The sequence below is a fragment of the Myotis lucifugus genome, unplaced genomic scaffold, assembly GCF_000147115.1.
Source record: "Myotis lucifugus unplaced genomic scaffold, Myoluc2.0 scaffold_381, whole genome shotgun sequence".
Taxonomy (NCBI): domain Eukaryota; kingdom Metazoa; phylum Chordata; class Mammalia; order Chiroptera; family Vespertilionidae; genus Myotis; species Myotis lucifugus.
Window position 1 is genome coordinate 624,488 of NW_005871429.1, and position 25,614 is coordinate 650,101.

Sequence of the window (25,614 nt, forward strand, 5' to 3'; positions counted from 1 at the left end):
CAATTTTCAGGGTCTTGCCCCCTTTCTACCTGCTTGTCTTTCCGGGATCTCTTCAGTGTCTGTCTGTCTTCATTTGCTCTAGTCGAGTATACACTTGATCCCTGCCCACATTAGAGAGGTGGAGGTTTGCATCTGGTTCTGGACTTTAAGAGGTATGGGGGCCAGAGGGAACATGGTGTGGGGTCAGGGGAAATAGCTGGGGGTGGCGGTTAGAGACCAATAAGAGAGTGGGTTCCTAAGGGCCAGTGAGCAGAAAAGGAGGAGGTGGCTCAAGCGTCCGCTGGGAAACCAAGAGGCTAACAGAATCTCAGGGCCTGGATCACTTTTTCCACGGGCCACTGCTGGGTGTGGGGGCTGAGACCCCAGTGGCCTGGAGGATCAGGCAGTCAGTGGATGGGGGGCACTTTTTCCAGCCCTTGGAAAAACAAAGAGCAGATCGGGTAGTAAAACAAAAGCAAAGGAGACCTGGAAGCACCTGACAGCCCTAATTCATCACGGCCCAAGTTTTTTCCTGTGTTCCCATTATATTTGTTTGTAAAAGTGGAAATCAATTTTGAAGGTAATTTTCTGGAAAGAATGGAAGGGAGGTGGGAGGGCCGGATAAGGCAGAGATGGTAAAAGGAAAAATTTAGGCCAGGCACAGCCCAGGGGCAGCTCTTGGCAAGGTGAAAGAAAATTGCATATTCAATCTCCATCCATGAATCTCCCTCACTGCTGCCCGCCTCCTGCTTGAAAACAATGAAGGCTTTTTTCCCAACGCTGGGCAGGGCCTCGGTATCAGCCTCACTTTAACTTCAGGGTCATTAATTCCCTGATTATTGAAGGAGAAGAGAGGGTTGTAGCATCGTCAATTCCAAAGGCACCCCCCATGCGATCAGGCCCTGGCTGGGGTGCGGTGGGGGACAGCCAGGGTGGGGTGAGGTGTTGTTTCAGAAGAGCAAAAGGAGGGAGGAAGTGGGGAGCCAACTGGACTGGGGGGAAGGAAGCCAGGAGGAGGGTAAAGAAGGCAGTCATTACTGCATACCTCTGTTGTGTTGTTATTGCAAATTAAAAGTAGCATGTTCCACTCCACAGCTATCTTTGGGGAGGGAGGGGCACCGAGGGAGGTGGGGGATCTTATCATTGCTTCTTCAGCAGACCAGCCGTGGTGTCACCGTGTGAGGTGACATTTGAATTTACAATTCCGCTGAGAAAAGCCATTAATTCACAAATTAACATTTCTCCCTCTCCCTCTCTCTTTAACACTCTCTCCCTCTCTCACATGGATGTGCAAGCAATTGAAAAGACAAAGGAAATAGCCTTAAGGAAGAGACTTTACTGCTAGTCTGTCTGTGCTGAGATTGCTCCCCCTGCTTCCAGATAGATAAACCAATTACCTGAGCAGCTCTGCTCCTGGCCGCCTGCGATCGCGATCGCCTCCTTTTGTAGGCTGCCTCCCCGGCTGGATTACACTCGGTGTATCTCATTAATGTAAACCAGGCGTGCCCTGGTCGCCAGTCTCTCTTCCCAGCTCTCCTTCTGGAGGGGCAGCGGGAAGAGTGCTGGTGTCAGAAAAGGCAGGCCAGGAGGACCCCCTGGAAGAGGAGAGGCTGCCCCTGCCCCGCTGGCCCGCCCTGGGACTTTGGGTGCAGCCTTCAGTCCTGGAGGAGGCTGATGGGGGAAGTCTGCAGGTCGGCACACCCTGGTAGGCTGGCACGGGCAGACACTTAGAGACAGAAGCAGGAGCCAGAGCTGACTCTCTCAGGCCCACAGTGTCTGTCTTCTGTGGCCTTTTGGTCCAGCTGCAGGGGGATGGTGGAAACAGAGAAGGATCTAAGCATTCCTGTAAGGGAAGAGCTTCGGGAAGTTTCGCTGAGCACATTCCATTTTCGTGGGCCAGGGTTCAGCCTGAAGGAGCTGGGAGGGGTGCCGAGGAGGGCCCAGAAGACACAGTGAAGTTGCACTATGTTGGGTAAACAAAACGAGGAACGAGGTCTCACTGATTCCTTAACCTAAACCCAGCACTTGGGCACAGTTACGTGTATTCACCACCTAATACACACACACACACACACACACACACACACACACACTTGATTGGTTTTAAAGAATCCCCACCCAGGAGTACAAACCTGGGGTGGCGTGCCCTCAGAGCTCTGACGTGAGCTCACATGGTGGGCAAAGAACCAGGGAGCCTCGTTTTGCCTCCACTGTCCTCTGGGCCCTGGCCAGGCCCTGTAAGAAAGCATTATATTGGCAGAGGGAAGCCAAGCAGAGTTTGAGTTTCTCTAAGGACACGTGCTCTGTGGGTTATTGCCAGAATGACGATTTCACATGCACTATACTACCGAGCACGGGTCACAGACTGCCCCTCGTGAGGCAAGTCCGAGGAAAGCCCAGAAACCAAGTCCACAGGAAGGTAACCATCCATCTAGACAAGTGCCTGAGTTTAACTGCGTTAACAAAGCTCACCCTGTATTCATTTCCCAACAAATATCCAAACCCTGGCTAATGTCCACTCTAGGCTCAGAAAGAGCTAAGGTTCAAAGGTCCGCATTCACTAAGACACCAAAAAAGCCCACTTATGAGAACATATTTGTTGTTATGATTATATCTTCCCAGTAAACTGGGAAATCAGGCCGTTCATGCTGAGGGGGGAATTTTTCTATCTTAGTTGGATCGAAATTTTTAGCCAAACCCTGGACAATGTTGGCCGTGAGCCCGTTGAACACTGACCATGTCATTATACAGAGGTGGGTGTAGGGCATGTGGATGTGTTATTAAGGCCTGCACCTTGGGGCCTGTGTGCACATGGGCTGACTTTCCTCTGTGGGGAAGGACTGGGGTTAGCCAGGGTGGTGTGGGGCTGACATGGGTGCATGAATTTGTACATAAATCCCTGAGTTTAAACCAGCGACTTCAGTCAAATCATTAACCACCTCAGGCTCCTAACCAGTTCCTGCTGTTGTAGATAAAGAATTATATTTCCTTGTTTGAGGAAGTATGTTGCGATTTCGCACAAAAGAGCTTTTTTTTTTTTTTCCATAAAATGCCAAAACGTTAAAATAGGTGGACCCCAGCCCGCAGGAGAGAATGTACAGATTAGCAGTAGAGGGGCCTGCGTGCACCCCTCCACCACTGAAAGTTGGGGGGAGGGGGAGGGGTGTAGCACAGTATTACCATTTTCTCAGCAAAGGCATCTGTGTGTTTCTGGGCACGTGTTTGCACACCCACCTCGTCAGACTGTCTTCAAACCCTAGTCTTCCACTTGGCAACTACCTTCCGCCCTCCAGGTAGGCCTCGTTCCCCTTCCCCCACCCGGCAAGGGCACCAAGCGAGAAATGAGAAATCCGCTGCCTCAGCGCTGCCCTTCTCCCCCAGGCACGGGCTGTGGGCAGGAGGGAGGGGCCCGGCCCTGAGCCTGTCCCCCAGGCCCTGCTGCTAGTGGGCTGGCCTCCCTGAACACCTCCTCCTTTGCAGGCCAGTGGGCAGCTGAGAAGGGCAGGGGCATGGGGACCCCTTGGAAAAAGGATTTGGAGAGAAGGTGGGCTGGATTTGGAGACCCAGGATTGCTGCGCAACAGAGGAATGGGTCCTAGCCACCTTCCCGACCGCTGTGGGCTGCACAAGGAGCCCCGGAGCCCAGGGAAGGACTCCCTCCTGCCTGCCTTCCCCAGGGCCATGGTGGCTGGAAGGCTCTCCAGGACCTTCCCCACCCTGCCCTGTGGGGGTGGAGAAGCCAGGAGGGTTGGGGGAGGGCTGGGAGATGATCACGAGCCTCAGAGCCGAGTTGCAGTGGAGCCAGTAATTCAAACCATCCTGACCCTTCGGTGAACCCGAACCTGCTGACCTTGACAGCATGAGACAAGGGAGGCTTCACAAACCTCAACCTGCGTGGAGGCCGCGCTTTCTCTTTCTCCCTCCTTGGAGCCCCAGCCTCCAGGTGGCTCCTAATTTGGTCATCCCCTCAAAATGTCTGCATACCTCCCTCCCCGAGGCGCCTGCCCGCCTGCCTCAAAGTACCCTTTGTGCTCATCTCCACCGGAGACAAGTGTGTGGGCATCTCACAAGGGCCTTTCCAGGGCCAGGCCGAGGCTTTGTCCTGTAAACACAGCTTGTACACCTTGTCCATGCTCCCGCCCCAGGCTTCAGCTTTTTCAGGAGTACTAACTCTAAAGTGTGTGTGCGTGAGTGTGTGCCTGTGTGTGTGCGAGCGTGTGTGTATGTGCGTGCGCGCGCGTGTGTATGTGTGTGTGGTCTGGGTGCACACAGGGGCTGGGATAAAATGTGATCAAGACAGAGGAGGGAAGAAAAGCCTGAGGAAAGCTGCCCCCAGGAACCTGCATTAAAGTAAATGTAGTTTATGAAGTTTATGCTTTCCTCCCAGGGAGAGCTGGATTCCGTCCAACAGCCTCCCAGAGCCTGGCAAACAGCTCCTGAAGCAGAAAGTGCAGGCAGGAGCACAAGCAAGCCAGCAAGAGAGGGAGAGATGCACGGACACACGTGCACACACTAGCAGACACATTCTCCCACCCCCACCCTCCTTCCCTGCCTTCCCCCCTCCCTCTCTCTCTCACACTGGCTCATACAGATCTCCCTAGACCCCAGCAGACTTCAAAGAATGGATGGAAAGATGCAGGCAGTGTGTTTGGTAGAAGGGACTTCAGGAGCTTCCCTTTCCTTCCCTCTTCCCTCCTCACCCCGACCCCACCTCCATCTCCTTTGGCAGCGTGGCCAACCCAGACACGTGGGCAGAGTGGATACTTGGGTGGACCACTGGGGCAGCCGGCTTGTGGAAGCTGCTCTGGGTGAGGGGCAGTGTGGGTGATCTTTGGGTGGTGAGTATGAGGTCGATGTAGTCAAAGAGATCAGAATGTGGTCTGCCAGGAATCCGCCCTTTTTCTGATGCTGGGGAGCCATGTTCCTCTGGCAGTTTGGTTTAGACCAAGTAGGTACCTTACAGCTACTGAAGACACTACTGGAGTCTCCTAAAGAGAAACAATGAGGGACAGTATTTTGTTCCGGAAATTCAAAGGAAATAAATGGTTGGTTTATGGGAGCTCTGAGAGGAAGCTGCAATATCTGCTTTCTAGACTCTTCTTCATGTGCACAAGCATATGGGATCAGGTGTGTGCGTGTGCTAACAGTATGTCAGTGGGCCAGGGCCCTTGATTTTAGAAGTTGTGTGGTGGAGAAAAATGACTGGAAAAGGCCTTCACGCCAGCCTGCTGGGTTGGCAGCATCTGGTCTCTTGCCTCCATGCTTCCGGGACATGCCTCTGCAGGGCACAGGCAGTGGGGGAACTCCATCTCCCACCTCCTCCTGGGAACTTCCTGTCCTTACTCAAGTTCTGCCAGGATCTAGGACAGAGGAGGACCACAGAGGTAGAGTCATCTGAAGGCATGGAGTAGAGGGAAGAAGAGAGTAGAAGGCAATGTGGAGGGTGGGCAGAAGTTGGAGCTGGTCTGGGAGGCCAGGAGATGCTAGGCATGGAGCGCAGCAGAAATTGGCCAGGATGGCTTTCGCCCTTTTTCTCCCCTCTCTCCTTTCCCCTCCCTGCCTCCCCCTCCTTATCTCCCCTCTTCCCTCCACACATCTTTATTGGTTCCGGTAATAGCGTTGATTTGCATGTCAGGCAAAGCCTTGCTACACACACAAAAAGAAAGCCCCAGCCTTGGCGGTGTGGCAGTGTCAGCTCTCGCTGTTGTTCGACAGTGTAAAATTAAATTAATAAAGCCCCCAACGCAGGAAAACATAACAGGAAATTAATGGCCTTTACTGTCGCTCTGATGCAGTCATTTGCAACCCTGCTTTCCGCACCAAAGACTTCATAAATGCAAGCAGTTTCTCTAAACAAGCATACTTAGAGCGGCCTGGTATGTAATTTTTCGCCTTGCTTGTGTCCTCTGAGCTAACAAAGCCCCTTCCCTTCTGGCTCCAGAGAGGTTTCTAACTGGTTCTGGTCCCCGCTGGAGTCCAGCACCCGGCAGAAGGCCCCAGCCCCTTCCAGAAAGCCCAGAGAGGGCCGATGGAGGACGCGGGTACCACAAAGGGGGACCCTCAGCCAGCCCTCCTTCCCCACCAGCAGCCAGTGCGCCTGAGCCCAGCAGGCCAGCAGGAAGGCACAGCGCATGCTCTCAGGCAGGAAAGTTGATCACTCTGGGGAATTCACCCGAACCCATCCAATGCTCACTCCCTGCTACCTGTTTGCTCCCTCCCATTGTGTTGCCTCTGGCCCCCCTGCCCCCCTGCCCCCATTTGTACCAGCTCACCCTCCTCACATACACTCAGGCTGGTCGTGTTGTCAGTGGGTGCCCATGTCCTTCTTTCCTACAGGTAAACTAGGGGTTTGGGATGGAGGGGGCTAACATTCAGGGAAATTAACTGTACAGGTATAATTTTCTGGGGTTCTAGGCCTCTCTCGTATCTCCCTCATAGCTCCCTTGGTTGGTTAGGAAACGCGAGGTCCCTAAATGATCGTTCAGGCTATCTCTGTGTCCTTGGGCAAATTTCTTATAAACCATTTCAGGTTACGGAGAATCTGTGATCTTGCTTTGGTATATAAATACATGGAAATGTATACTCATCTCTCAGGGGAGCTTTGTATCAATGTGGGCCCCAGTGTTGGGAGGTATGAGAGGAGCAAAGAACCAGGATGTGAGTCTCAAGGAACTTCAATCTATTGGGGGAGGCAGGGCTATCACACACGAGACTAGAAAATGAACCAGGTGGCAAGAGTTCAGTAGGAATCCAGGGAAGTAGCTAGAAAAGCAAGAAGGAAATGGGACTTGAGCCTGGAAGTGGTTAAGATTCAGGGAGACAGGCTCCAGGGACATCTTCCATGTGGAGGGAGGTCAGAGGCTGGACTGAGAGTGGTGTCAGGCAGAGTCTCAGATTCTTAACGGTCCTCAGGTCTCCCCTCCAGCAGTTCTGCCTGACAGGGTACATCCCCTGCCTGGACATAGGACGTGAATGGACAGTTGTCACTGTTAGAATTCACATTTCTGGATGTGGGATCTATTTCCACTCCTTACTTGCTCTGGGACCTTTGGCTAGTTACATACTCTCTCTGAATCCCAGTTTCCTCATCTTTAAAGTGAACCACCTAGAGTAGCTCTCCCTCCCTTCCATTCCTTCTATTTGATTTACTGAGCACCTGCAAAAACAATGAGCTGAGCCCTGAGTGGGTTTCAGTTTCTCACGTGATATGGTCCCTGTACTTGCGGGAGGTCCCTACCCATCCTGATTACCCATTTCTGAATTCATTATTGACAGTGAAAGTCTCTCTTAAATAAACACTAAACTCTAGAGCAGTGGTTCTCAACCTTCCTAATGCCGCAACCCTTTAATACAGTTCCTCATGTTGTGGTGACCCCCAACCATAAAATTATTTTCGTTGCTACTTCATAACTGTAATTTTGCTACTGTTATGATTCATAATGTAAATATCTGATATGCAGGATGTATTTAGGCGACCCCTGTGAAAGGGTCGTTCGACCCCAAAGGGGTCGCGACCCACAGGTTGAGAAACGCTGCTCTAGAGACAGTCTAACCAATGCCAAGTACAGTAGGACCATTGCTGCTCTGCACCTGGAGATTCTACACCCATAATGTAGCCTCAGATTGCATTCGATTTTTTAGCAGCCATGTCAGACTCAAGCTCATATTGAGTTCGTGGTCAACTAAAACCTCGAGATCTTTTTCACATCAATTGCTATCAAGCCAGGTCTACCCCATTCTGTACTTGTGTAATTGATTTTTTTTAACCTAAACATAGGGCATTCCATTTATCCCTGTTGAATTTCATCTTGTTGGTTTGGACTCTTAATTCCACCCGATTAAGGTCATAAGGAAGTTTTCTATATCATCACTCTCATCGTTTTTTAAAGAGTTATTTTCCTTTCAAGTAAAGGAGAGCCACATAGCCCACCAGTGGAGATCCCCTTCCTGGTTGTGATAAATGAATGTTTTGGGTACTATTGACTCCAGTAGCCATCAACCATTTCACTTTTCTTCATCTTGTCCATAAAGTTAGGAAGGAGATTCTTTGTGAAATGTTAATGTTCACTACATTCAGAGCATTTCTTTAATCAATCAATAAAACAAATCCAACTTAAGTCAGGGCACAAATTGAGTGCCTGTTATGTATGAAACATGTCAGGACTGATTTACAGAGGCAAATAGGACTCAGTCCTTGACCTCAAGAAGCTTTTCATCTAATAGGGAGATAGGGTGCATCTATCTATATAAAACCCTAATATGCAGATCAACTGAACAGTGGAACGACTGGTCGCTATGATTTGCACTAACCACCAGGGGGCAGATGCTCAACGCAGGAGCTGCCCCCAGCCCACAGGCCCCAACTGGTGGTGGCAGGGGGCGGGGTGGGCGAGCAGGCAGCGCCAGGCCAGCCAAGGTGGGTGTGAGCAGGGGGGCCCCGGTCACCCTGCTGGTCGCCCCACAGATTGGCCCTGATTGCCAGCCAGGCCTAGGAACCCTACCTGTGCATGAATTTCGTGCACAGGGCCTCTAGTATCATTATAAGAGCAGAATGCAATAGGTGCTTTAACAAGGTAGAAAGTGCTGTGATGAATATTTTTAAAATGGGGGGCAGTTGCTTCCAACCAGGGGAATTGAGAAAGTCTTAGTGGAGGTGGCATTTGATCTAAGCGCTGATATATAAGTAATGTGCTCCAACTTATTCTTGGTGAGTACATGCAAGCTCCAGGGTATCACTGTTTTCTTTTCTAATGCCCACGAATTAATTTTATAGTAATTTCTTCTAAAAGATTTCCAGACCCCAATATTAAATTTTTTGAAGTGCTATTTGTGTAAGCTTACCTTGACCCCCTTTTATTTTTTGCAAGGCAGGATGGCATTAGGCTTTATCACTGCTTCACTGTGACTCCTCAAGAATCATCAACAAAAATTTTAGAATTTTATCTACCTTTCCCCCTTCCCAGACTCCTGCTACATGAATTATCTGGGCCTGAAAAAGTTAACTCAATGGGCATAGTTAGGAGTACCTGCCTGGCCCCCCTGACCTGGGCAACGCCTGCTGGTCCCGTTTGGAAGATTCTTTTCTTTGGTGGAGAAGTTCTGCCTTCTCTCTCTTTCCTCTCAGTATTACCTCCTCTTCCCCAGCACTGAGCCTAAACCTGCCTTCCTTTTTGTTCTTTCTCCAAGCAGAGCTAAAGAGACCCTTTTTTGTTGTCTCAGCTTGTTCTGAGCTTTTGTCTTCCTGACAGGCTCATGCTATTCTCATATCCATCCTTGGTTATGGTCCCCTCCTTCCATCTGTTGTATGTCCTTTACAGGAGGAAAAAAATAACTTTTGTCTGATAATAAGTGCAATACATGCTCATTGTAAAATATTTGTAAGATATGGTAGATTTTTTTTTAAAGAATTACCCATAATCTCATCATCAAGAGATAACCACTGTTGGAATATGGTATCCTTTTTTTTTTCTGTGCATGTATAATCTTATATATATTATTTTGATAAAAATTGGAATGATATTGTATATACAGCTTGTCTTGCTATTTTCACTTAACATTATATAGAACCATTTTCACATATCATTAAATATTCTTTGAAAACATGATTTTTTAATGGTCGCATAATCTTCCACTATTCAGTGTACATGTCCTTTTAAAATCTAGGCTCATCATATTTTAAAGCTTATTCGTGTGCAACAGCAATGATGTTCCTAAAATGTCCTTCTCTTTCCACCCCTCCCCCACTCTCACTCCCTCTTTCTTGTCAGGTTGATTCTTTGAGCTTGCAGAGGCAGAATTTCATTGTTAGAGCATCCAATCCTTATGGGACTATGTTCCTTTCTAGAACCTCTTGCCGTGGGATCACACGACCATTCTTTCCCTCAACACCTAGCAGTTTGCTCTCCTTCAGTCAGATTTTGTCGAATGCCTCCTTCCTTTGCTGCTGTTAACTCTAGACATGGTTGCTTTCTCCCCAGATCCCCATCACTTCCCTTTTATCAGTTTTTCTTTGTTGATCAAAATTGAGCAACCTGGAATAGGAGAAAGGGCTCTACGCTGAGAACCTCAGTCCCCAGCCTATCGATGACTAGCTGTGTGACATGGGAAAATTACTTAACCTCTCTGAGCCTTTTTTTTTTAAATCTCTAAGAGATAATGGAATTAAATTATCTCGAAACTTGCCAGCTGTGAAATATGATAATACTGAATCCAGAGTAGCAATTGCTTTTGTTGCTTAGTTTTCCTTCTAAAAGGTAAAATATTGAACAAGGCAAATTAATAATCTATCAACCTTTGCTTTGGGAATTCTATTTGACAAATCAGTCAACATTTTATCACCTACTATGTGTCAAGCCCAATGCTAGGTTTATAAAGATGAAAAAGACATGTCCGTGCCTTCAAAACAGGAGTAGTAATAGAAGCTCCCTGCTTAAGTTTTGGTGAAAATTAAATGAGTTAATATATGTAAAAATCTGAGATGGGTGCCTAATATATAGTAGGCACTTAATGTTAGCTGCTGTTATTGTTAGGATTAAATCAGTAGATGTACGTTAAGCAGAGTGTCTGGCACCATAATGGGAACTGGATCGATTTTAGTTATTATTATTTCTACAATAGAGGTTTGGATAGATGGGCTACTGGAACACAGAGAAAGGAGAAATTGATATTGCTGAGGGAGAGCTAGCAACCCTCTGGTGTACATCTGAGGAAACTCAATCCAGAAAAGCTCAAGGGACTTGGCCAAGGTCATATAGCACATGAGCGACAAACCTAGGAGTTCAGCTCAGGAGATGGTACTACCAGTCCAGTGTTAAGTTAGGGTCACTAGGCAGTTAGTGTCCCAGAAGCACAGGAAGTCAGGCCAGGCAGGCCAGGCCTCCACACACACCTTTCACACTACCATGAACTCACTGAGTGCTTGGAAGCTGGGCTTGGTCAAGGAGAACCCTTTGGCCAAAGGTCTCCAGGGCTGGAAGGCTTACCAGACCCTTGTCGTCCAGCCAGATCTCCAAGGGCTTCTTTGTGCCCTCCTCTTCAGCTGGGCTTAGGGTTCCTGGGCAGGGCAGGCTCACAGATTGTGCAGTTTAAGGATGGGAGGCAATGGGGTATGTCACCTCAGCTCCTCGGACAGGCAGCGTCTCTACCAGCACAGTCTCCACCCAGCCCCTCCCAGCACATTGCAGCACCGCTTTCCTCCTCTCTCCACCATTTCCTATCAATTTCTCCCTTCCACCGTGCTTCCCCTCCCCCTCTCTCCCTCCCGTCTTCCCCCCACCCCTTTCCTGTCTTCTGCCCTTCTCTTCTCCTTTCCTCGCACTCCTTCCCTTTCTTTTCTCCCTCCCTCTCGCCTGTGCCCTCTATCCACTCCATTTATCCCTGTTCTTCTCCCAGTCTGGAAAGCAGCTCCATTCCTGGTCCCAAACCCCACACTCCCTGTTCTCGATCAGATGGGAGGGCCAGGGTGGCAGCCCAGACCTTCTCCTCCTGCGCAGTGGGGGTGGGGCTGGGGCTGCACAGGAGGGCTGCCCTGAATGACAAGCGGAGATATTGATCGCATTCTGAACTCAGCCCAGCCGATAGAAGGTAATTAATGACTCCATTTGCCTCAGTACTGAGGAGAACAATTGAGTTTGAAACTGCAACAACTGGCAGCTGGGGAAACTGGGGAAGCCTGGGGGTGGACCCCTCATAGGGGGAAGGGGTGTTGGAGAAGCTAGGGTGCAGAGAGGGGTGGGGGGCAGAGGCCATAGATCAGAATGGTATGGAGCAAATGTCTGTTCAGAGCCCCACCCCCAACCACAGCTAGCCTTGACCCCTCCTGCTTCGCCCAACCCCCTGAGGCCTGAAGCTCATCACCCACTGTTCTCACTTCCTCCACATTTTTCTCTTTTCTTCCCGTATCACTTTTTCAGGTCATTTTCTGTCTGCAGATGAAGTAAGACTTGCTTTCCCCAAGATTGCTTCCTGCCAGCAGTGTGGTCTTGTGCATGCTTTTAACTCTCCCTGAGCTTGATTTCTTTGCTGTAAAATTGAACTAATGATGTCACTTTTGCAAGTGATCTGTGAGGATTAGAGAGCATGTGTGTAAAGCACTTCGACTGCCTAGTACATGGTTAGCACTCACTAAATGATGATCATGACAATCTTCGACAAAGAAGGCAAATTTGACAGTGTCGAACAAATAATTTTGCCTCTCGTCTGAAAATGAGATTAATAATAATTACCTTGTAAAGTTAAATGGATTTCATAAGCATATGTGAAAGCCCTAATATTGTCAATTTCCCCATTGACAGGTAGATATTTGTGTTTGGTCTTAGAAAATGGAACTTAGTATAGTTCTTTACTACACTAAAAACAGTCCCTTCAAATGCCTCATTTTCACTTCCTGGGATGTGATGGGAAACCCCAGTTCATACCCATCTTGATTTTGTAGACTTTGATAACCTTGGCACTTTGTGACCAAGAAAATGACATCATCAATTCTGTCTATTATCATCACCCCCACCTATCTTTTGGTCAGTGCGTGAGAATTTCCCTTGTCCCTTGCAGTGACTACTTTGGGAATTTGTGTGGAATGTCCACATACGAGGAAGACAGAGCACTTCTATTTTATCCCTTGTCCCTAGCCTTCATCCCTGAGACATGACCTTCGGGGACTGCCCCCCTCTCCAAGCTGCTGAGACCTCACTGGACAACCTTATTTATTTTTAGCCAGAGAGAGGGTTCTGGTCTGGGGTCAGAGAGGCGGGAGGTAGAGAGCTCTGCTCCGGGAAGCCCAGGTGTAGATGGGGAGTGACAAGGCTAAGTGAACGAGGAAATCAGAGCTTATTGAGGAGTAAAAGATTATTATTAGTGATTCTGCAAGTGGCACGTGCTTATTGTACAAAGCTTGGATGATATGGAAAAACTTAAATGAGAAGAGTGAGGTAGGTGGCTCTCCTTTCAGTCAAGATGATCTTTTGGTTTTGCCGTTCACTTCTTTTGCGTGGAGATTGGGAGCTGATGATGCTCATTGGGTCAGCCCACAACTGATTACAGAGCACGTTCCTGTGCCAGGCTCCCCGATAGATATGCCCTTGAGCTAGCCCCTCACTCTCATTTAATCTGCAGCTCATGTACTCTGAGCCTCAGCTTCCAACCCAGCAAAACAGGGATTATAATCCTCACCACTTTGGAGAGGGGTCGGGGAAACCCAAATAACCTAAGGTCTTTGAAACCTTTTTGTTAACTGCTAAGCAAATATGAAGTGGTTAGAGGAGAAGACCAATATGAGCCTTTGTTCTCCTTGAAAGAATAATATACGTCAAAGTTTTAACTCAGCAGTTTGTTTAATTAATTTATTTATATCTGCCTTGTTCCAAAAAGGACTCGTGGTGGCTCACTCTCCTTGGAAGTGCTCACGGTGTAGTGGACCAAGGTCCCGGAATGGGCTCTGGTCCTGCAAGTCTACTTCCTGGTTGTGTGACCTTGGGCTTGTCACCCTCCCTCCCTCACCTCCCCACCCACCCCATTAGCTTTCATTACTATAAAATGAGGACTTCGGACTAGGTGTCCCCTAGTCTGGGCACAGTCTGTGCTCAAACTACAGGCTGCAGCCTCCGTGTAGAGAGGGTGCAAGGCAGAGAAGTGAGGATGCTGGGAGGGAAATCATGTCCCGGATGGGGCCAAGTGGCCCTCGGCTGGGCCCTTGGGTTTAGCACCCAGGCAGCAGAGTGAAATGATGTAGAGGGCAGGCTCTGGAATCAGACAGACCTGAATTTAAATCCTGACTGTCATTTACCAGCTGCATGGCCTTGGATAGGCTACTTAATCTGTCTTGGCCTCAGTTTCCTTAGCTTTAAAAGAGGTGTCACAGTATTTACCTCCCAGGGTTGTTAGGGGGCGGTGGATTAAATGAGCTGTGTAAAGTTCAGCAATGCCATGTAATAAGCTCTTGGTATTGTAACTGCTAATGGATGGTGTCTGGGCAGGGGACAGCAGGACAATATATGGAGACCAACTAGGACACGGCTCCTTCCTTGGTCTATGGGGTCTTACTAAACCTACAGCAACCATATTTTCCAACCTCAGTCTAAAAACATGGCCTGAGAGTGGAGAAGGATATTGGAAATCAGAACTGTTTCAGAAAGCTCAGGCCATATGGCCACCATACTCCAGCCCTCTTCTTGGAGTCCTTGAAGGGGTGGTCTTCTTATCCCATCAAGGTGAAGGCCGGGAGCCTCCTCCCATCGTTTAGGAAAGACTTTCCCTGGAACCAGCTCCCACCACGGGCAAATAGGCCCATTTTGTGCTGACTCTGCTCTCTGAGACCAGGGCTTTGGTGTGGGGAGTCCAATACAGAGGCCATCTGGGCCCTATTCCCAAGGAACCTCTCTTACCTGCTTTGGATGGCAATTCTGTGGCTCCAAGGTTAGGTTCTGTTTTTAATTGGGAATATGGTGTTGTTCTCTGTCCTTGGGTAGAGGATCTGTAGGTGGGCAGGATGGTGTTAATGAGAGCAGGAAGGGCCTCCTGTGGACCAGAGTCCCTGCTTCCAGAAGCTAACAAGCAGTGGGGGTGAGTGAAATGGGACATAGGTCTACCCAGGGGCCGCTGAGAGCTAGGAATGCGAGGGACTTGCCTTGCAAAGATGCCAAGCCAGTCAGGTTGCCAGTCCAGAGACCTTCTGCCAGGGTTCTGGCTTGAATGCTCCTAGGAGACCTCATTCACTTATTCAGTCATTCATTGAGTACCAACTGTAAGCCCAGCTCCGTGCCTGGCCCTGGAGCTCCAGAGATGTGTCGGTCATGGTCCCTGCCCACAGGCGCTCACAAGGGGAAGGATGCTACCTAATTACTCACAGCCTCTCCTTCCCTGCTCACTCTGAAGCCTCCTCCTCTCTTTTAGCCCAGCTCTGCCAAAAGGGGCTTTAGTACTTGAATTTGCTGCAGCAGCGTCATAGCCCAGTTCCACCCCTTCTCTGCTGTCACCTCTGAGCCGACCCGTGGGCAGTCCCACTCTGAGCTCTCCCCCTCCGTTCTCCTGAGGAGGTCCCTTTGAGTGGTGGGCACAGACAACCGCTTCTTTTTCTCTTCCTTTCCTAGTCTTTTCTTCTGTGTTCTCTTGTCCTTTCTGCTCCTCCTCTACTCTCTTCTCCTTTTCTTCCTCCACCCCCCACCCTCTTCTAGGCCCTGGGCTGCCCTCCTTAGTGGGTACCCAGGCTGATGGGGAGACAGAGCCAGCAGGTTTATTCGATGGCAAATGCCCTCCTCCCAGCCAGCGCTGCCCTGGGCTCCCTTTCTCCTCTCTTTGTGCCCTTTCTCAGACTCTCCCAACCTCCTTTCCTAACCCCCTTCCCACCCTCTCTGCTTACCTTCATTCCTCTCTTCCTTCCCTAGCTGAAGGAAGGGTGCCACCCCATTCTCTGGAGGGAGCCCGGGAGAGCCTAGGGGCCCTTTGGCTGATTTGGGAGGGCCGCCCCTCTCCCCCACCAGTCATGCCGCTGCCCTCTCCCTGCCCCTGTGGCTCTCCTCCCTGATTGCCCAGAACTTTCCATGTGCTCCTTCATGATTTGTCTTTACTGCTGCCTCTCCCCCTTTCCTCACCTTCCTTCTATCTTTGGGGAGTTTCCTCAAGCCTCCAGCAGCCTCTCTTAGGGGTTCTCCGAATGCTTTCTTCATGCCAGCTTGCTGTGCTGCACCTCTAGCACCTCCTTTCTTTTCCTCTCCCACACCCCTTCCTTCTCCTTCCCTGTCCCCGCCTCCCACCGCCACCTCTGCCTGGAACGGGCTTCCTTTTGCCTTCCTTTCCCCTCCCCGTTTCTCTCCATTGCTGCCTCTGTAACCTGTCTTATCACCAGGGCCTGAGTGTACAAAAAAATAAATAAATAAAAAGGTCAGTGAGTAGAGGGAGCAGCAATAACCCCTAAAACAGTACTATCAGTGGAACATGATTGATCAATTGAATTCCATAGCGGCTGAAAAATGTGGGATTAAGTAGTGTATTATACGCACAATGAGTTGAGGCATGATGTTCATTTCAAGTTCATTTCGCCGGCCTCTGCCACCAGATCAGGCAATCAATAGGGGCAGCAGATATCATATATCACCTCTCTGCGGGCTGGGGAGAGAGCACCATAATCTCTCGCAAATTTAGAGTGACAGATTTGTCAAGATCTGAAGGGCCCCTGAATAAATGAAGGAAAAGAGACTCCTCCAGCCAGTGACCTGAGGACAAAGCTTCAGTTCAGCCCCTACAGACACACACACACACACACACACACACACACACACACACACGGGTTTGGTCAAGCCACACACAGGCATATTCACAAATCTACACAGAGGCATGGTATGAGTCTCGCCACACACATGCACACATCCATACACATGATGTGTGGGCAGCCTCTCGCAGACAAGTGCACACTCTCCTTCCCAGGCCCACTGGTGACATGGCAACACAAAGACACTCTTACTGCCTCCCTCAGTCCTAACAGCCAGGCTTCCCACAAAGGTAGGAGGACTCTAGCAAGGAAGAATAGATCCAGTGAAACATGCAAATAGCTACAAGGGGTGGAATTAGGATGATGGCACAGGGACAGGAGAACATGGGGGACGTGGGCTCCTGCTCCCCATGCAATGACACATGCACACACACACACACCTTTTCAGAAAAGTTCTCACTCTGTCACTTACACATACCCAGACGCTTATGTATGTGGATGTTTATATGTGTAGAGATGCATCTACACAGAGAATACTCACACAAAAGGGAAAAATAAATATGCCACACCCTAACAGAAAATCATTGTGGAGGCTTATACAGAAAAAACACAACCACCAAGTTTTGTATCCATAGTAACAGGGCACATAGAAACACCATTGAGGCTGTCTCTATGTCTGTTTGTCCTCCATAGACTTGATCCTGGTTTTCATATCTCTCTCTCTCTCTCTCTCTCTCTCTCTCTCTCTCTCTCTCTCTCTCTCTCCCTTTCCCTCTCTCTCTCTTTCTTCGCCCCTCAACACACCCACTTTCTTTGCTTGCCCACCCCCGCCAGAATAAAATGGAGGGATGACAGGAGGTCGCATTAAGAAAACAGACCCCCATGCTCCGTCTGAGAGGCCAGCAAGAAAGGGTAGGACGGCTGCAGGTTGAGGTTAATCAATATGTAATATTTTCTATGTTCTCCTGAATGATACTGTACGGTGTTACTGTATATAATGCAATATTGATTATATCATATCGTATAATCACCTATAAACTGATATATATAACAGTCCCAGAGGATCATCCTGGGGCCTACAACATGGTCTGGCCCCAGGCCCAAGGCTCCCCAGCTGCTTTTGGCCAAGCTATGGCTGGGGAGAACCCAGCTTTGGTCCAGGGGAGTTACAGGGTGGGGGTTCAGGGAGAGGTGGCAGAGCAGGCACTGGGCTCACTGTATACTCTGACAACTCCTGTGGCCCTGATATGGGAGGGCAGGGAAGCAGGGGAGCAGAAAGGAGAGAAAGCTTAGGGAGGGCAGGGTATGGACAGAGTTGGCCAGCAGCCCCAGGGAGCAGGCACTAATGTGGCCCCACTGAGACCCACAGGAGGAACCAGGTGGCCAGGGAACTGCCTCTGATAGAGGCCTAGCCAGAGTTCGGGTCAGGGACAGAGGCTGAGCAGGGTACCTGGGCACCGCAGCATCCACACAGACTCTGTCTTCAGTCTCTGTCCGAGTTAGCATTTTACTGCCCACCTGCCACCTGCTGTCCTCCTGCTCTGGTCTCAGTCCTGGCCCAGTGCAAGCAACATGCCTCAGCTTGGCTTCAAGTCCCTCCTCCCTCTGTGGTGAAGTTAATTACTTCACCCAGTCTCCATGTTACACTCAGCCTCGGAGATTTGATGATTTTCCACCCTTGGAGTCAGTGGAACTGAAATTCATCTCAGAGCCACGTTCAATTCTCCACAGGCTGGGTCATGCCGGTCCCAGACACCCAGCTCCTCGCCAGGTTGACCCAGACCAGGGGATAGGAGTTCAGGGGAGATGGCCCCTGAGAGCCCTTCTGGCTCCACCTCTGTCTAGTCCTCTGGCCCCCTATCCTGGGACAACTTTCCTGTCTCTCCCCAGCTCCTTCAGAGGCTCTGGCTTTCTGAGCCAGGTCTCTGAGGCATGGCCAGCCTTGGGCCAGCCCCTCCAGCCCCAGAGCTGGGAGTAAGGGGTCCCAGCAGGAGTGCAAAGCCCTAGGGACCAAGCCAGGTGCCCTGCTTTACCCACTGCCCTGCTCTGTGCCTCGCTGGCCTGCACTGATGCTTCGAGTGTCCATGTGTCCCCCAGATGTGTCCGAGGGATCAGTCCCCAATGGAGACTCCCAGAGTGGCGTGGACAGTTTGCGGAAGCACTTGCGAGCTGACACCTTCACCCAGCAGCAGCTGGAAGCTTTGGATCGGGTCTTTGAGCGTCCTTCCTACCCTGACGTCTTCCAGGCATCAGAGCACATCAAATCAGAACAGGTGAGGAAGGCGCTTCCTGGGTGCAGAAGTGGAAAGGACCTGGGCAGAGCAGGCCTCTGGAGAACATGCACAGGGATCAGCCATGTGCACGCCAGCATTGCATGTGCTGCTTATGGATGCACTGTGTGTGGGCCGTGTGAACAGGCTCACACAGCACATTATAGTAGAGTTAGGGCAAACCGTGATGGCATATGGTAGTTAGAAATGGTGAGTTCTGGGTGCGAGTGTGGCCTTGGGTAAGTCTTACTCCCTTCAGAGACTCGGTTTCCCCATCTATAGATGAAGGGCTTGGAGGTGTGATCTGACAGATTCCTTCTGGCCCTGCCATTACCTGCTTCTGGTGTCGAGTACTCAGGAACTTCCTTTTGCCATGTCCCTTGCCTAAATCCTCCTCCCCCCGCGCCCCCCTCCCCCGCCCCCGGGGTCCTACAGAAAGTCTATGCAAGTCCAAGGCACTCTTCTTGCCCAGCTGTCCCTGCCTCCTGCTCCCCGATCCAGCTGTCCGGTGTGATCCCAGGCAGGCTGACAGCCTACCTCTCAGACCCAATACTTCCTGCAGATGCAGAACAACCCAGAACACACAGCATGGGACGCCGCCCACAGCACACCCGCATAATACACAGTGTACAAACACATCTGCTAACTTCTCACATTAACCCTGTGCACATGTTTACCACCACCACCACCCACTGGCTCCCTCTCCCCCACAGCCCACAGTGCTCCCAGTATTCCCCCCATCAGCTCAGCACCCTCCAGCCCCCTTCCACCCACACCTCAGTGTAGCCCACAGTGCACACGCTCAAACACAGGAACACACCCCCATTCCTCCCACACCTACAGCCCATCCCAGGCCCACAACTACAGCACCACACACTCAGCTGCGCTTGCACACACACACGGTGCATGCTCACACACACAGCACATGCACACACACACAGCACACGCGCACACACACACACACACACACCAGCACATAAGCACACGTGTACCAGCGCAGCCCCACGGGCTCCACACAGCACAGTTCTGCTCTAGGACTCCAACAGCTCACAGCCACTCGCCTTTCTCCCCGCCCGTCCTTTTATCCTATAAGCTGTTTGTCTTCATAAAACAAAAATCAAAAGTCTTTTTAAGGTGCCCTGAGCCATAAACCAACAAAGGAGGAGCCGGCCGAGGCAGGAGCCTCGGTGCACCCTCCCTGAGTCCCCGGCTGTATTACAATGAATAACCTTTATTTACTTTCATTAGACTATTAAACACCAGCACAGTCATTTTTCCCCCTGAAACTCGGAGCAGGGCCCATAAAGCAAATCCGAAGCCTAATTGAGTTCATTTTAATTTCTCTCCGATCACAGCGAATTACTCTGGTGATAAATCAGGGGGCAGCTTCACCCCCAGTAGAAGGCCTAATTTGCAGCTAATTACAAAACTGATTTCTACAGGAAGATCAATACGAGAAGGAATTGGAAATGACGAGGCAATCCCGTCCAGCCAGGGAGGGGAGGGGGTCCTCTGGGGGGGGCCAGGAAGCGGAAGGGAAAAAAACGGACCCGAAAGAGCAGAAAATCAGTTTTAATTTAACGTAATATTAATCAGAGCAACTTTTCCTGCTTTGTGCAGGCTCCTGGCCTGCCCAGCTCTGGGGTCTGGCTTGGCGGTGGCTGCAATAAAAAGGCAATTACCCGAGTGTTTCGGGCAGGACACCCTTTCAGAGTCAATGACTGGCCCCCTCCCACCCTTCTGTTAGCCATGTGGACTCTCCCCCTCCCCAATTTCATACCCCAGTGCACAGGCAGAGAGCGAGGGGCCCATGGGGCTGTCTTTGTTTGTTTTTTAAAAAAGGGGCGCCAGCACCCGATCAGCCAGCCCAGCAGTGCCAGGCTGGAGGCCCCACTAGGCCCTTCTGCCATCATGTCATGGTCCACCCCTCCTCCCCAAGGCTCCCCACCCCAGGGGGACCTTAAAACACCCCTTGCCTCTCAGCAGGGGATCCTCAGTGCTATACTCCACCCTTGGGGCTTCCTAGGAAGAGCTGCTACAGCAATATAGAGGGTGCTGGGATAACGACCGATAATGTATAGGCTGCACCTCAGCTTCCCAGTCAGGTCTGCATCCACCCATACAAACTCTCCATCATCCTCCAGCCCGCCCCTCCCACCCTCCCTCCCTCTCCCTGGCCATCTCCTTCCACCCCATCTGGGAGGGCTCCCTGGTCCTCCTCCCCATCTGCACACTGAGCTCTTTCTCCGAGTGTGTGCATCAATAGAGAGCTGTCGCTTTTCTCTCTCCTCCCAGGGGAACGAATACTCCCTCCCAGCCCTGACCCCTGGGCTTGATGAAGTCAAGTCGAGTCTATCTGCATCCACCAACCCCGAGCTGGGCAGCAACGTGTCAGGCACGCAGACATACCCCGTGGTGACCGGTAAGAGGGCTTCCAGGAGGGTGGGAGCATGGCTTTCAGTGGGAGCTCCTCAGCTCAGGGGGACGAGTGGGCCTCCTGCCATATCTGCAGAGAGAGTGAGGCTCCCAAATCCAGGGTGCCTCCCAGATGGATGTGTGCAGATGTGCGGATAAGAAACTGTGGTCAGGGTCTCTGTGTGCTTCCCCCCGGAAAGGGAGGGGGTCGGGGGTCGTTGCTGGCTCTTTCTGCCAATCCTCTCTCTTTGCCTTTATTCTTGCCTCCACCGAGGTGCCCAGCATTATAAGCCTCTAACTAGGATTTGCGCAGGAGAAGGCAGAGAGTAAATAGGCCAGGCTGGCAGGAGGGAGCATGAGTGCCCAGGGTCCAGCCTCCATGCTGCTCTTAGGTCCCCAGGGTTGTTGGGAACCTGTTTTCCTTTCCCACTGGGCAGCCTGGGTGGCTGTGGCTTAGGACATGGCATCCAGCTCTCTGGTTATAGAAAAGCACAATTATCCCAGTGCTTTCCCGGCCTCCCAGAGAAATCACAGAGACCAAGGCTTGATCCAAGGCCAGAGAGGTGGGGCCTGTCCCACAGGCCATGCAGGGTCCCATAATCCGGGTGCTCCATGGACTAGGATCAGCAGAGGCAGCTGGAGCGAAAGAAGGCCGGGATGTGGCGCGGTGAGGGCCAGCCGATGAACGCTAGGCCTCAGAGCTGTCGGCTGCGGAAGGCGCCTGGCACTGCAGAAGGGTTTCCAGGCCAGGGAAGTGCCCAAGTGGGAGAGACACACATTGAGGTGTTATTAAAATTCACCTAATTATTCTGGAGCCACTAAAGGCAATGTGCCGTTTGTTCCTTGGGAGACAGAATGATTGAGAAGGGTCTCGGTGGGGATTGGGAGACACTGAGGCGTTACCTGCCGAGCGAGGAGAGCGGAGGCGGCCTGGGGACCTGGCAGCAGGGTGGCAAGCGTCCAGCATCACAGCCAGTGGCAAGACCAGGAGCAGGCCTGGCCCCGCTCGCTGTAAGACAGGGCCCTGGTTCTGACTTGGAGGTGATCTGAGTATGGCTCAGGCCTGAGATGGGCAGCAGGTGTCCACCCAGCCACCACCTGGGAGGCTGGGAGAGCCCTGTTGTTAGCTTTCCCTCAAGCGGTGTCCTGGTACGACGTTTCCGACCTGGACGGTTTTGAGCTCTGTGGCTAGACAATCAGAGGTTGAGTTCCGGAAGTGTCAGAGAACTGTGTGATCGGGCTTTTGAAAGTGACCATCTTAGCTGGATCAGGACACAGGCTATTATCAATTGACACTTGGCATGAGCTCTCCGTAGCTCAACTTGGAAGCTCTCTGAGCTGCTGGGTATTGTGACCCTAGGCAGGGAGATGGCCCAGGCCAGGCCACCTTTCTCCTGATCTGCCGAGAGTTACGGTGTCACTTCCCATTGGGGCCACCCTAGGTAGCTGGTGTAACAGAGCCCAGGAGACTTTTCTCTAATCCCAGCTGTGCTCCCCTGGGCCCAGGGCCACAGTCCTGAAGGCAGGTGCTTCCTGGGCTGGAGAGATGGAACTTGGGGGCAGGGCTCCTGCTGCAGGAAAACTTGGGCTAGTGGAGAAAAGTCCCTCCACCTTGAGCCTCTCCTGCCTGCCTCCCCCCGCTACCCCCGCCCCCCCATGGCCCTGGAACAGTCCCAGCCCAGCCTGGGAACATCTCCGGCTGATCCATCTGGATCCAAGTGTGAGAAAAGTTCATTTCAGACCCAGCTTGACATTCCCAGGTGGCAAGTTAGCACTAACATCTCAATCTGTATGCGACATTTCAATCAAGCGAGGAGTAACAAAAGCAGAACCATTAACATTCGGAGCTGTTCACCAGTGGTAATGACGGGGAAACTCGCTCAGAAACTGGAAATTACCAAAAAGAGAGAAGTGTGTGGAGATGTGGGGGAGGGGAAGTAGAAGGGGATGGGGGCAGGGAATGATTTTTCTACACTTAGGCCAAGATCCAATGTTTGGATGAATGGTGCCATTACCCGAGAAAGGGCTCCTCATTCTTAAAATGTTTTCGCTGGCAATTAAACGGCTGCAGTTATTGATCTTCGTTGATTTTATGTCCTCCTAATTTGCATAATCTATTAAAGATGAATGATTCATGATGTGTTTATTATGGGGACAAACAGAATTTGCTGAAGGTACTGTCAAGGTGAGAAACAGGGCAGTGGCCAGAGATTTCATGGGCCATCTCAGGAGTGGGTCCAGCAGATTGGCCTTCAGGCCAGGACTTTGTGGGGAGCAGTGAGCAGTGATGCCAGGAGAGCAGACACAGAGTTCTCTAGAAAGATGTGGGCATCTGGGAGAACCAGGCTCCAAGCATGACTGGGATGTGGGAGAGGCTGTGATGTATTTGTAGAAATTCCTTCCCAAGATTCTTGAAAAGCTGACTTTGTTGGTGACTATGAAGGGCTTTGGTGGAGGAAGAAAAGGGAGGCCCTTTCAGGTAGGTGTCTGGCCAGGTGTGTGCTCAATGTGAGCGGGCAGGGGGGCATCCTGTGCCTACAGCCTGGCTTAGGTGTACCAGTTCAAGGAGCCCTCTTCATTCCCCACGTCTCAGGCACCCAGCTCATCTTCCCTGGGGACAGGCAGCTGAAGCTGCAGCCTCCGGGGATGAGTCCTGAGGAAACCAGCCCGGAATGCCCTAGCCTGACTTGAGGAGCCGACCTTATTGATATTCCTGCCACCTCCTGGCACTGGAAGCTGATTTCAAACTTCACCAGCCACTTGATACAGCTGTTCCACAAGGTCAGGACTGAGAGGAGAGAGGAGCTTGGACTATTGTGTGGAGGGGAGAGTGGGCCCAGTGGGCCAGGACACAGCTAATCACATTGCAAGCAAGGGTGGCTGCCAGAGGCTGGGGCTCGGCCCGATAGCCTCCCCTCCCCACCTTCCATCATGGAACCAAGGAGAGAGACCGATTTTTCTGGGTAGTGTTTGCAAGTTCTGCCGAGATTTTAATTTCACTGCATCACAACTCAGCAAGCTGCCAAGTCAAGCTGGTTATTTAAATTTATCACCCACTTTCCCTTCCGCCGCTGGGCTGCTCTAGCTCAGCGGCACCTCTTCTCTCCAGCCCACTGCTCTAGGCTGCTGATCTGGAACGGAGCCGAGTCGCTCCTAAGTGATAAGAAAAAAGGGACCAGCTAGACGAGAGAGTAGGTTGGGGCACTCTGGCCCCAGGCTTCCTCAGGTTGGCTGGCTGTGGCTGGTACCGTCTTCTAACTTCTTATTCTTCCAAAGGACCCCACAGGGAGCCGCCATCAACCCCTCCGTGGTCCCAGGGACCTCTGCATCAGGGCCTCTTCAGTAAGGACTCTGGCTCCAGCTGTGAATTAGTGCCTTCATTCCTTCAAGTCTCTCATCACTGGTAGAAAGAGCCCCTCTTCCCTATGCCCTCCTCACCTTGAACCCTCCCTTCCTGTGCCTGGTCAGTTCTGCAGCCACAGAGGAACATGAGGGGACACTGGCATTAATGTTGATCTGGGTGAAGAGGAGTACTAGTTTCAGGATTCCCAAAGTCCCTTGGAGATGCTTCTGAGCATTTAGAGAGTCGCTTGGCCTGGTGAAAGTCCACCCCGAAGGTGGAGCTGAATGGAATGAGATGGTGCTGGAGAGCGTTAGGGCTGTGCGGAGGCTCTGCCTGCTCACTCTAGAAGCTGAGGAATACACCGGTCTCCGGAGCTATTGCACTGAGCGGCCGTCACTGGCCTGTAGTGTGCATCACTGTCACGCACTGGGAAAGCTTCATGCAAATGTAGTTCTCACCACTTCATCTTAGTCCCAGAGAGGTAATGGAGGAGTGAGACTGAGTTCCAGAAGCAAGGAAGGTGAAACTCACCAAAACACAGCTGGGTAAAACATAACAAGAATTGTTTACACATGACCAAGCCTCACTCTCTGGTACCAGAAATAGAGGGAAACTCAAAGCCAGAGCAGTATGTGAGGGGCTGTTGGTATCATACTGGAGGCTGGGGTTGAACAAGGGCAAACTTTTTCTGCAGAGACATTCCCCAATCCAGGGCACCTGGGACTCCCACAGGGAAAAAAAATCCACCAGTAGAGATGAGCTCACTATAAAAAATTACACACCTCATATCAACACACACTATCACGAGGAAAGTTCACAGAAGCAATAATTAGGACAATTAATACCCCCTAGCACTGGAGAGCATAGATCAGTGATGGCGAGCCTTTTGAGCTCGGCGTGTCAGCATTTTGAAAAACCCTAACTTGACTCTGGTGCCGTGTCACATATAGAAATTTTTTGATATTTGCAACCATAGTAAAACAACGACTTATATTTTTGATATTTATTTTATATATTTAAATGCCATTTAACAAAGAAAAATCAACCAAAAAAATGAGTTCGCGTGTCACCTCTGACATGCGTGTCATAGGTTCGCCATCACTGGCATAGATCAATGCAAAGCAACTATAAAATAAGCATATTTAATATTCTAAAAAAGATAAGAGAAATATAGTTTTGTGATTATCACAGATTTGGATCCTACTTCCCCTTCCCCACCACTGCTCAGTAAATTGTGAGATATGGAGATAATAAAGGATTTTAAAAAATGAAGACCACACCTATAGCTTATTGTTTTGGAATTCGGGAGCCATGGAAAGGGATGAGCCTCAAGTAGCTTTTCAAGTAAAGTCTGTCCCCTGCTTAGCAGCCAAGCTTCCAGACAGCTAAGTCTCAGCAGAGAATCTT

At 50.8% G+C, this 25,614-nt stretch overlaps 1 protein-coding gene across 1 annotated transcript in view; it reads left to right on the forward strand.

Annotated features, from left to right (window-relative positions):
• PAX2 (paired box 2) overlaps positions 1-25,614 on the forward strand; it is a 75,293-nt gene that overhangs the window by 38,474 nt on the left and 11,205 nt on the right. Inside the window, 2 exon segments of the mRNA XM_023743243.1 lie at positions 18,277-18,452; positions 20,745-20,871. Coding sequence (XP_023599011.1) covers positions 18,277-18,452; positions 20,745-20,871 — 303 coding nt within the window.